Source organism: Eucyclogobius newberryi, unplaced genomic scaffold (genome assembly GCF_026437365.1).
Source record: "Eucyclogobius newberryi isolate DKJ021-1_F unplaced genomic scaffold, fEucNew1.0.hap1 SCAF_12, whole genome shotgun sequence".
In the NCBI taxonomy this organism is placed as follows: domain Eukaryota; kingdom Metazoa; phylum Chordata; class Actinopteri; order Gobiiformes; family Gobiidae; genus Eucyclogobius; species Eucyclogobius newberryi.
In genome coordinates this window covers 16667137-16679495 of record NW_027315746.1, presented here as the reverse complement: position 1 = coordinate 16679495, position 12359 = coordinate 16667137, and the positions used below count along the sequence as shown (strand labels likewise).

The window sequence follows — 12359 nt, the reverse complement described above, 5'->3', positions numbered from 1 at the left end:
GGTGTTTTTCTAGGTTTGGCTGACGACTCCAGCTCCTCGCCCGTCCCGTCCGCTCCGGCCCCCCCAAATGCCGCCGCTCTGTCGCACTCTGCGTCCTGGGAGTGTCTGTCCACTCTTCCCACCAACGGCTCACCTTTACGCCATGTGACCCACGTCAGGCCGCGCCCCCCACGCCGGCATCGCCCGGAACACCTGCATTCTGACCTGGTAAGTTTCAGCAACCATTCCAGCCACGCATTTCGTTTCAGAATACATGCGTTGACGGTGACGTCACACAACCGGGACTTCCCCATAGCGGCCATTTTAAAAGGGGCACGCGATATATAAAAACCAACACGACTGCATCCTTTTCTACGGCATAATGAGCTACGAATACTTTCATTCTTTAGACGATAACGGAAAACTAAGGTACACGACAAAGCTCTTGGTCTCTTTCTTGGTCAGTCAACAGAGCAATGTCCTGACAGATTAAGCAGGTTTTTGGCATTTTGGCCTCATATTTCCTGGATTTCGTATGTAGTAGACGTGCTGTTGTGCCCCTTTCAAAATGGCGGACTCGGTTGCCACTGCACAAGTCCCCGAATGTATACAATAGTTCTGTCTTCTGCGGAGTTCTTAGACGGAGGTGAGAAAGTGACTTGTGTTTACTTTTGAGTCGTTTCAAATCTTTTCCGTCTTTAATGTGAATTTGTGTTATTCATCTTGTTTTCTTTGCCAATGGCACTTTCTAAAAATAGGTCCCTTTTAAGCAGAGAGTTGTTGCATTTGTGTGTGACTTCAATGTTAATCATGCAGCGCTGTCCCTAAGGGGCTGCATGGCTCTCACTAACTTGCTGCGTGTTTGTTTTGCGACTTTGTAAAAGCTCTTTTTAAATCGCTACAAACTCATTTAGGGGAGCATGAGATGGAGCTGTTCTACAAATAGACTTGTGTTGGCAGTGGGTCTGGTGATGCCAGCCAGGCGTTTGAAATGATAATACCATTTTGTCTGCCTTTCAGCTTTAAGGTTGACACAGCGGATTGAGCAGTGATTGTGCCACTTTTTCATTGTTGTGTTTTAGCATTCCTCGGAGAACGGGGGAGTTAATATGCTCGAGGACGGTCTGCCGGATTTCTACAGCAAGAGAGTTCTACCCGACAGGTAACTTCTGTAGCAATAATAGTGCGTCATGTGTCTCATTAACACTCCCCACAAGGCAAAACATGTTAATTGAGAGTAATAAGGAATAGAAATACAGTTTTAATAGTTTAAGTACAACCTCCCACTGGTTATAACGTTTTGAGATGTTCCATGATCTAAACCAAACAGTGTATTTGTAGATGTAAAAACAGGTTCAGCGCACAATTTAGACCCCAGAAACCTTCCAACTTGAACCCAGGACTCTAAACATTTTGGTCAAATTCATCCATATCCTTGAGCTTTCCTCTTTTTTCATGTTTCTATCAAATCCATCTAGAGATCAATTGTCACCTGGCCCGACTGTGGTTCTTACATCATGTATTGTTTGCATGCAAGTAGAATAATATAGTATATTTCTCTCCACAATCCTGGGGGTTTGTAGGTGAGGCACTTCCATTATTTCTCTCCCTCTCTTTAGTTTCTCCTGTTTAGTAAAAGCGCCTCATCTTTCTGCTCTCTCCTGTAGTCAGCTGTCAGACCTTCATCACACGCAGTCACTGAGGAGGAAAAAGCGGCGCAGCGTCTTGTCCATATTTTCAGGCTTTCGCAAGAATCGCAACTCCACCATCTCTAATCAGGACTCTGAGTAAGCATGCAGTACGGCAGCCAGAGCCAATGGAGGGAGAAGGAGTTGTCAGCGGAGCCAGAAAGAGACAGCTATTAAATAAACCCAGGGCTGGGAATTAAAGTCTCATCAAAAATGTATAAATATTTCAATAGGAGAAAATGTTTTGGGCTTCAAACAATTTTAGCGACTTACTTTTAATGTCATGGCATACATTAAGATGGCTGTTACGTAACCACCAAAAAGTTAAAAGAGTGTTTTGAAAGTAGAGAGACTTTTATTTCTTTCCGGGAGATTCAAACTCAGCAGCAGAGTCGCGTTCAATGTAAAATTATGACAAGGTTAAATGATGCAATCTGCTGCACAGGCTGCAGTGCTAAAATAGTCCACCTTCACACAATCTTTACAGTTCTGGTAATAATGGCATGTATTATCAAACTAATTAACTACATTTAATTAAAGAGCAGAAAAGCTGATTGATCCATTAAAAAAAAACAACGTTTGTCTTTAACTTAAAGTAATTGAGGATTTTTGTGACTTTGTTGTGTCTGTGTCTGCAGTGGCGTCTGTGAGAACGTCTACTCGATGATCCAGCACCCCAAGGACTTGGGACGAGCTGAGGGTGCGTTCCCAGGAGAAGAGAATGGGACCATGCCGTCGCCCCGGCCCACACAGGCCTTACCTGCACATGGAATAAGTACAGCCAGCCCCCCTTGCCTCATACAAAGACAGGTATCAGTATTGAGAAAGTTACACTAATTCATACCTCACCTTAACTCCAAAAGTAAAGAAGAAAGGTCATTGTGTGATAATCAGTGCAGTGGCAGATGGCTGTAATTGTCCAAAAAGAATCCAGTCTTCAGGGGTCAGATATGGCCGTTTTTTTTCTGTTGGTCCCAAACTCTCATGAATTGTTGTCACAGACTTGTTTAAAACCTCTCTCATTAAAAGTTTATGTCATCAATCTTCTTTCTTAGAGGCAGTTGACATTTCAAAACGATTGTCAGTCTCAAAAAGACGCAATCTATACATCAAAATTATGTTTTATTGAAGAATCTGTTTAAAGTTTCAAATGTTGGAGTTTATCCAGGAAACACACGATCTGCTCACAGTTGCTCATTCAGCATGACATACCACACTCAGTTGTTGCTTGCTGTGCCCACTAACTACTCTGCCCTAACTGCATTTGATTTGTGAGGAAGAGTAAATAAAAAGATGCTTCCATGAGGGTTTATTAATATTGCCTCATTTGTCCTTGTCCAGCCCACTGACCTGGTCAGCATGGTGTACAGCTGCATAGGGGCTGAAATCGAGGACTCGGATGGCAGCAGCACCTGTGACACCAAACGTTCAGACCCAGATCTGGACCGACCCCTCACCACAGTCTCAGATCCCCCTGTAGACTGCAGGACCAATGGCCACGCGGGCTCGTCCCTGCAGCAGACGGACAGGCAGATGGAGCCGGGCCGGCAGGAGCGCATCGTCCCTCTCACTGATGTACATTCAGACATGGATGAGGACAGGAAGAGCAGTGGTGGTGTCACAAGTGTCCCGAGAACAGAGCCTTCTGCTCAGTGCCCCAAACTCAGTCTGTCCGCGATGAGACAGAGACATCTGCAGGAGAGTTTAGGTAATGCACTATTGAGCCCTCAGCAGTGTCTTTTTCATGTTCTGCCATCCAGTATATAGTATTACACAACCAGAATTAAACAAGCTGAAAAGTCATAGTCAGAATTTTCTTTTTTTTTAAATTGAAACACATATACTTTTATTGTTACACCTTTATTCAACTTTTATGTGAAGAGTGACTCATCAGGAAGCCACGCTTTACACAAACATGAGTTAAACATACAAACATACTATTTCCCTCTCTTTGAACTAATAACTACCAAAAAGTTGACAGTTATGAAGGCAAGATTATGTGTATATTATTCTTGTATATTATTTGATTGGTTAAATCAGCTAATAATATTAAATACAGATTTTGGGTAGCAAAAGTAAATATTGTTAAAATGCAGACTTTTATTGTAATACAATGAGCTCTTGCGAAATCATCCGGTTCAACATTTGTGAATTCAAATCAAATCAAATCAAATCAATTTATTTTTGTAAGGCCCAAAATCACAACAACAGTTGCCTCTGAGGGCCACAGGGAGAAATGAATAAACAATGTCTGTGGTGGCGATGAAGTCAGACAATGTCTGTGGTGGCGAGGGACGATGTCCCAGGGTCCTCTGTCCTTAGACTCTCCTTCTCGGCCAGGAAAAACTACAAAAAAACCTCTTTGGGAAAAAAGCGTAGAAACCTGGAGGAGTTCCAGTGAAGGAGAGATCCGACTCTCACAGACTGACAGACGGACACAAGGAGACTGGAGCTGGACCCACTCTTCAGGCAGAAGAGGGACCGTCGGAGTCGAGCTGGACCCACTCTTCAGGCAGAAGAGGGACCGTCTGAGTCGAGCTGGACCCACTCTTCAGGCAGAAGAGGGACCGTCGGAGTCGAGCTGGACCCACTCTTCAGGCAGAAGAGGGACCGTCTGAGTCGAGCTGGACCCACTCTTCAGGCAGAAGAGGGACCGTCTGAGTCGAGCTGGACCCACTCTTCAGGCAGAAGAGGGACCGTCGGAGTCGAGCTGGACCCACTCTTCAGGCAGATGAGGGACCGTCGGAGGCGAGCTGGACCCACTCTTCAGGCAGATGAGGGACCGACTGAGGCGAACTGGAGCCACTCTTCAGGCAGATGAGGGACCGTCCACACAGGGCAGGGACCACTTCACCAGGGGAGGGGCATCTGGGTCCACAGGTCCTCAGGAGTGAGAGAAAGAAAAGAAGGCGGTGAACAGTTTGCAAGTGGAATCAAAAAATAAATATTGTTTGATAGCATAAGTAGTCAGAAGAAGAAGAGGATAGTGCTCAAGCTGTCATACTTCCCCCAGCATAGTTACTCCTAGGGCAGCGTAGCTGAAGCTGTGGGTTTATCTTTCTGTTCCTAACTACTCTGACCATAAGCGATTTCGAAGAGGAACGTTTTAAGCCTGGACTTAAATGAAGAGACTGTGTCAGCATATTTAACATGGGTCGGGAGCTGATTCCATAACACAGGAGCTTGGTAGCTAAACGCTCTACCTCCTACAGTACTTTTAGAGACTCTTGGCACCACCAGAAGGCCAGCATTCTGAGAGCGAAGAGCTCTGTTTGGATGATATGGTTCTATAGCATCTTTGAGGTAGGATGGGGTCATGTCATTTATGGCTTTGTAGGTCAAGAGTAGAATTTTGAATTTGATTCTAGACTCGACGGGGAGCCAGTGAAGAGACTTCAGCACCGGCGTAATGCGCTCTCTTCTTTTTGTTCCTGTTAGTAATCTTGCTGCTGCATTTTGAACCAGTTGAAAGCTTTTTATGGAGCTTTTAGGACACGCTGCAAGCAGGGAGTTACAGTAGTCTAATCTAGTCGTTACAAATGCATGGATAAATTTTTCGGCATCACTTTTAGGCAGGATTCTTCTGATTTTGGCGATGTTGCGCAAATGGAAATAGGCTGTTTTACAGACTTGATTTATATGAGCTTTAAATGAGAGCTCCTGGTCAAATAAGACTCCAAGGTTTCTTACAGTAGAACTGGAGGCTACACTGACATTGTCCAGTGTGACTATCTGCTCAGATAGAGCGTCTCGTAGATGCTTAGGGCCAAGCACAATGACCTCGGTTTTTTCAGGGTTAAGAAGCAGGTAGTTTAGTGTCATCCAGGTTTTTATCTCCTTCACACAAGTACTAAGTCTGTCTACTTGATCGCTCTGATCAGGTTTCATTGATAAATACAGCTGAGTGTCGTCTGCATAGCAGTGGAAGTTAATGTCATGCTTTCTGATAATGTTGCCTAATGGCAGCATATAAAGAGTAAACAGAATTGGACCGAGTACCGAACCCTGTGGCACACCGTAAATTACTTTAGAGCTTGGTGAGGAGCTCTGGTTTACATTAACAAATTGGAACCTATCAGATAGATAGGATTTAAACCAGCTGAGGGCTGTTCCTCCAACACCTACATCACATTCTAACCTCTGCAGTAGAATGTTGTGGTCAATGGTGTCAAACGCTGCGCTGAGGTCCAACAGAACCAGGATTGAGACCAGTCCATCGTCAGCGGCTAATAACAAATCATTTGTGACTTTAACTAGTGCAGTTTCAGTGCTGTGGTGGGCTCTGAACCCTGACTGGAAAACTTCAAATAAGTTATTGTCCTGCAGGTGGCGACAAAGCTGTTTTACTACAACTTTTTCAAGGATTTTAGAGACGAAGGGAAGATTTGAAATAGGTCTGTAGTTTACCAATAGGTCGGGATCTAGATTAGGCTTTTTCAGAAGAGGTTTAATGACTGCATGTTTGAAGGACTGTGGAACATAGCCACTTTCGAGTGAAGTATTTATTATATTAAGAATAGGGTCTATAATTAGGGGAAGAATGTCTTTGAGGAGTCTGCTTGGAATGGGGTCTAGGACACAAGTTGAGCTTTTAGAGGACATAATGGCTGAAGTTATCTCTGCTTGATCAACAGCTGTGAACCTTTCTAAGTTTACAGGTGGATTTATATGGGACGTTAGATTTACAGCTTGGGCTAGTTCAGGGCTAATAGCGGGGGTAATTTCATCTAATTTATCTCTGATTGTTTTTATTTTATTGTTAAAAAATAGGAGGAAATCATCAGAGCTGAGTGTAGCTGGGATTGAGGGCTCTACTGCACTGTGACAGTTTGTTAGCCTAGCTACAGTGCTGAAAAGGAATTTAGTGTTACTTTTGTTGACTTCTATTAGATTTGAATAATATCTGGTTTGGGCCTTACGCAGAGCCTGCTTATAGGACAGCAGGCAACTTTTCCATGCTTTTAGGGATTCTTCGGTGTGAGAGCGACGAAATAATCCCTCTAACTTTCTAACTCTTTGTTTATGTGAACGCAGTTCTTGGTTGTACCATGGGGAGGCGCGCTTTGGCCTAATGACCTTCTGTTTTAACGGCGCGACAACGTCAAGAGCAGACTTCAGAGAATTCATGGTCAAGTCGACACATTGATCACTTAAACTGGGACTAAAACTGTTCTCAGCAGGATCACATGACATGTCACTGAATATTGGCTCTATTATTTCTTTGAATTTTGAGATAGATTTTTCAGATATTGTCCTTTTCATTATAACTTTATTTTGTGGGACTGGATGATCTTTAAGAATAAACTGAAAGGTAATTAGGAAATGATCTGACAATATAGGGTTTTGAGGGAGGACAATGAGGTCACTAATCTCTGTTCCATACGTTAGGACAAGATCCAGAGTGTTCTTGTGAGTGTGAGTCGGTTTATTTACATTCTGAGTGAAACCAATGCTGTCTAACAAGGCGCTGAAGGCATTACTGAGAGCGTCATCACTCATGTTCACGTGGATATTAAAGTCTCCAACTATAACTATTTTATCCCAGGCTAACACTAAGTTTGATATAAAGTCAGTCATATCTGAGAGAATTCTCCTCTCAGATATTTCACTGCTAAATCCAATGCAATCAAAAGGGAAAAGTGTCTCTTTCCCACCATCTGAGGTTCAAATGTTAATGGAAAACAACAAGCTCTATACCTGTTTTAAATTGAGACAAAAGTACTGGTTTCACATCACTTCATTCACGTTTTCAGATCAATTACTCCACCTCAGTTTAGACTTTTAACAAGCAACCTTTTTACATGACTGACTTTGGAGTGGCTCTGGGAGAAAAAGTCAAGGTGTCGCTAGAGACAAAAGATCTAGCACGTAAAACTAGTGCCATCTTCTGTACATTTGAGACAAATATATAAAGATGTGGATGGGCTGGGGGCATTTTTAACATCCCATAGTCCAGGAATCAATTTTAGAACCAATTAGTGCAACACAATATATCACAATCAAATCAAAATTGCATGTTGAGTTGGTGCGGATATCAAATTGCTGCAAAAGGCTGCAGTTATTAGATATAGAACGTCCTCTGCAAAGAACACATTGCCGTGTCTTTATAGTGAAATATCTGTAGTACCTGTAGTTTAGACCACTACAAACATGTTCTGAAATTCAGGGGAAATTCAAGCTTATATTTTCTTTTCAAATTAAAGATTTTGACTGTGCTATGCCACAACTTATTTTCTTTTTGACAGAAGAAGCAGGCCGACTTGAATTAGAAGAAGAGCAAAGCAATAGAAAGCTGAGAGGCAGTGGACCAGAGGGGCAGCACCCTATAAATCCAAACCAAGTGAGTTTACAAACTACAGCACCAGGGCAAGTGTGTCTACAAGGTCTAACTACATTTCGGATTTATTTCACAGACCAGTCTTGATCAGTCACGAGACAAATCCTCTGAAATATCCTCATCCAAGAGCTCCCCCGCGAGTCCCTGCGACGACACAATCCCCGACCAAAGAAACCTGTCCCATTTACAAGAGGAACGAGCAGAGAGCAGAAGTCCACCTGCGCCGGAGAGAGCCAGCCCCGGAGTCATTCAAGGTGTGACACTTTGAATTTCGGATGAAGTACAAAGCTTTAAAAAGACCTATATTTTCAACTATAAAACACAGTGAAATACTCATTTTGATGGTCATTTTGAACTGATCAGAAGAAGGAGAGGGCCATAATGGAAACCCAATCCCATTCCATCACACCAGGAAGTCCAACTCATTTGACATAGGTATTGCATGTGCCAGAGTTAATGTGTGTCTGTGCTAAACATCAGTGTGCATGCAGTTTGGCTGCAGGATGTATTATTTAATCAGCTGTGGAAATGCTACTGCCCTATTGAAGGTGATGTACCTGATTTTTTTCTTAAACATTTGAAAAACAGAGCTAGCTCATGTTAAAATGTGTGCAGTGATCCAAATGTACTGCTCACTTACCGAATGTATTCCGAGCGTACTAATTATTCACTGCAATGAGTTTATAAGCGTTTTTAATCGCTTTTAGAGAGAATAAAATGCTCTATAATTAGTACAGAATTTACTCATTTTCATTGCTGCTTTTAAAATATATCTGTCCTGGGGCAAAACCAGATTTGATTTTATTACATGAAAGAAAAGCAGGTACAGCCCCTTTAATGCTTCTTCTATTACCACTACAACTACTCATACTAATGTAGTAGTATCATTAGTGCACTAATGCATATAACATTACATTATACCATCACATTTAGTTTTGTTTAACAATCTTTATTTGCTCATATCATATTTAAAACAACATAAAAGTTTGACTCAACTGAACTATTTCCCATTGTTTTCATCACACTGATGCTGAAAACGTTATGTAGCCTCGTGTGTGGCAATTAAGGATGTTACAATATCAAAGTAATAACCTTAATTCAGCTTCATTTACAGTCTAAAACTTACCATTCCTCTCTTGCACATGATCAACTTTATTAAATCAAACTTTCTGATAAAGTAATCAATGTAACAAAATCAGCAAAAATAAAATGTAAAAATATATCAGATTCATGTCAATCCAACACAAGTGTTAAAACATGTCTTTAAATGAATTAGTTCAGGTTTAGGTTTCTGACAAATGTGAATAGACTGTAAAATTATACAGATAAAGTGAAGATATACTATTGTTTGAAAGATTACAACTTTGTCTAATACTTTCACGCTGCGTTGCATCATATTTTACCATTTAAAAACATGACATATTATCACATTATCACATTATAACACATTATCACAAAATAGAAAAGGGAAAATACACATGCACTCACTGTAAGAGCTGTGTTATTCCATTTTATTGCACTAATTAAATGCAGCTCGAAGCCTAAATTTCATGATCAAATACAACAATGTATTTCTCAGATTTTACAAAAGTAACTGTATTTTGAATACCACCAAAAGAAAGTGAAACTGTACTTGAATACTGTTATTCTATATTAGTCCTGAATACCGGTACGTATTTTCAGTACATGTATTCAGTTACTTCCAAACACTGCTTATGATTATATTGTAAATATTCCCTAGAATTGATTAACCAAATAATCTTGACATCCCTAATATGGTTATAGTTCTTCCTGCTGCATGTTTGGCTGCTCATGTCCTGCTTTATCCTCTGTTCCTTTTCAAACCTGAATGCACCTTCCTCCTCCACCTTGTGCCTGTTTCTCATGCCATTTCCCTGCAGGCATAGAACAAGGCAGACCCTACGATCTGCAGAGGTCCTCAGATCGCAGATTCCCTGTGAAAAAACCCTGCTTCCCTCATTACAGAAACAGATCCCTGGACTACTCCCCAGGGCCCAGCTGTATGTATCTGTATATCCTCCTGTCTGCATATATGTACTCAATGAGTACAAAAGTACACTCTTTAAGCGAGCTATGACCACAAATGCCTCTGTGGTGTCTTGTCATCACAGAGCGTTTTAGTGTGTAAATATTTTAGGTGGAAACTACTTTGGACTTTATTTAATGTAATTTGTATACATTTTATGCACAGTTTAGTAGCACATTCAATGTTTTTTTTGTGGATTACATCAGGTTTATACCAAATTTATGTCCCTGTTTTGGTCCAGACTAGTCCTGGTACTGGGGAAGCCAAATACTGATTACATTTTAGCAACTGATTGAATACAGTGCTTTAAATGTGCATCACAGTTTATTACACAGAGGATTACATATAAGTTAGGTGGGCATAACATATGGTTGGCTTGATTGGTTTTATAGTGTATTTGAGATGTTGTTTCTCTTCCAAGACGTACAAATTATTTAATCGAGTATCTACTTTCCACCACTGTCCCAAACCAATAAAACAAACTGTAATAACACGGTTCAGTGGGGCTAAAGTGAGTCATACCCTGTACATTTAGTGCATGCTTGTCATAGTTGTATTCATGATTACTAAATAGCACCTTCCATGAACCATAATTTAAAGATGGCTGTTTTCCAAATGTGGCTGGCAGCTGGGTCTGAGTAATCTCCCCAGACAAGAGCCTGATCATCCCTGCATTAAACTCTCCAAAAGTACTGCTTTCATTTGACTGATTTCTTTTTCATACCAGTGCATAATTTCAGAGATAATTGGCGGCCATCTTTAGAGTTTACATAATCTTTTTTTCTGGGAATATTTAAATGTAGAGAGAGAATTAATGAAAACTAGAGCTACTTATTTTTAAAAAGGAGACTTATATATTACCAAAACAACCAGAATGACTATTTGTTTGATTTATGCTAAGTATAAAGTGAGCAACATGTTGAGCAACTGAACATTAGTTAAGTTATTCTGTTTATTTATTCCAACTGGTTGCATGTTGTGATGATTAACATGTGGCGCTAAAAATACAACATTTAAAAAAAAAAATATATATATATATATATATATATATATATATATATATATATATATATATATATATATATATATATATATATATATATATATATTATTGGGTCGGGCAGTTTTTTTGACGCATTCAAACGGGAGGAAAAAAAGAGAAGATGGTGCAAACTTAATATAATAATTGTGAATGATGTGTTTTGCAGTTGTTTTATTCCCCGCTTGCCTCTCAGGGCTTCTTTATTAACACATAATGGAATACCTGCTATTTTGGGACCTATATTATTTTATTTATTGACCTGTGACCCATTTCTCGAAGTTTCCTTTTCATGTTTTAAAAGTCTATTAGTTGTTACGACATATTGTTTCAAGGTCTAAATACTAATATGTGGGCTTTTGCTTCCTCGTGCAGGTTATGAAAGTCCCCAGCCCAGTGACGCTTTATGACGGTGTGAGTCCACCGGAGGAAAGGTGGAGCTGAACAGAGAGGACTGGAGAGAGACCAGTTTTTAAAGCTCTGAGGACTTATTTAGAACCAGGTAGATGCTAGTTTTAAAATGCATGTAACCTTAACATTATTTTTGTTACTTCTTGTGTTGGTTGCACTTGCTCTGGATTTCTCAGGCCATCGTCATTTGGATCCTGTGTCAATGATAAATTGCACATCACTGTTTAAAATGCTTTTCACACACTGTTTATTATCTCAGCACATTCCCTTAAACTGTTTTCAACTCCACTGTTGTTTACTGACAATCTGTGACTATGTGGGTTTTGTTACGTATTCGAATGAACTGTATATACTAAACCTGCACTAACCTCTATGGTAACAATCATGTTTTTATTTCATCAAAGATATACTTTAATATGTGTGTGTTTGTAGTGTATGCTGTTGGCGTACGTATGCAGGTGGCAGGAAATGTTTAGATTTAATCGCTTCAAGAATATTTAAGTCACTACGTGGATAAAATAGAGTTTTAGATTTTACAGGCTTGAAAGTGAGTATATTTTCTAAAATGCTCTGATCTGAATAAAGTTGAATTTAATTAATTCATCATGTTTCTTTGATTTTTCTTAAGCGTTCATAATCTCTTGTGTAGAACTCATTCAGAGTGCCACACATATCAATCTGACATGAGCCTGGTTCAAATTGTCTTGTTTTAATATGTTTATCCAAAAATCCCGCAAGAACATTATTGAATGTAAAATGTACTATAAACAATTCTTTTCAAGTATGTTCTTTTTTCTTTTTTTTTTTTGAAGGTTTTTTTTTTTTTCAAATTTTAAAGTGCATTTAAAGGAGAACCAT

At 40.1% G+C, this 12359-nt stretch overlaps 1 protein-coding gene across 5 annotated transcripts in view; it reads left to right on the top strand.

Moving 5' to 3' along the window:
* The window catches only part of carmil3 (capping protein regulator and myosin 1 linker 3), an 88189-nt gene extending 76091 nt beyond the window's left edge, over window positions 1–12098 (top strand). For 2 of the 5 annotated variants that reach the window (XM_072440973.1, XM_072440972.1), the window contains exons 31-40: window positions 14–207; window positions 1062–1141; window positions 1647–1766; window positions 2306–2477; window positions 3009–3375; window positions 7913–8007; window positions 8081–8258; window positions 8368–8439; window positions 9906–10025; window positions 11466–12098. In XM_072440973.1, the coding sequence (XP_072297074.1) occupies window positions 14–207; window positions 1062–1141; window positions 1647–1766; window positions 2306–2477; window positions 3009–3375; window positions 7913–8007; window positions 8081–8258; window positions 8368–8439; window positions 9906–10025; window positions 11466–11500 (1433 nt within the window). In that variant the 3' untranslated portion in view covers window positions 11501–12098. The remainder of the gene's footprint in view (window positions 1–13; window positions 208–1061; window positions 1142–1646; window positions 1767–2305; window positions 2478–3008; window positions 3376–7912; window positions 8008–8080; window positions 8259–8367; window positions 8440–9905; window positions 10026–11465) is intronic. The other 3 variants (XM_072440975.1, XM_072440974.1, XM_072440976.1) reach the window with 3 other exon arrangements.
* Window positions 12099–12359: the final 261 nt, after the last annotated feature.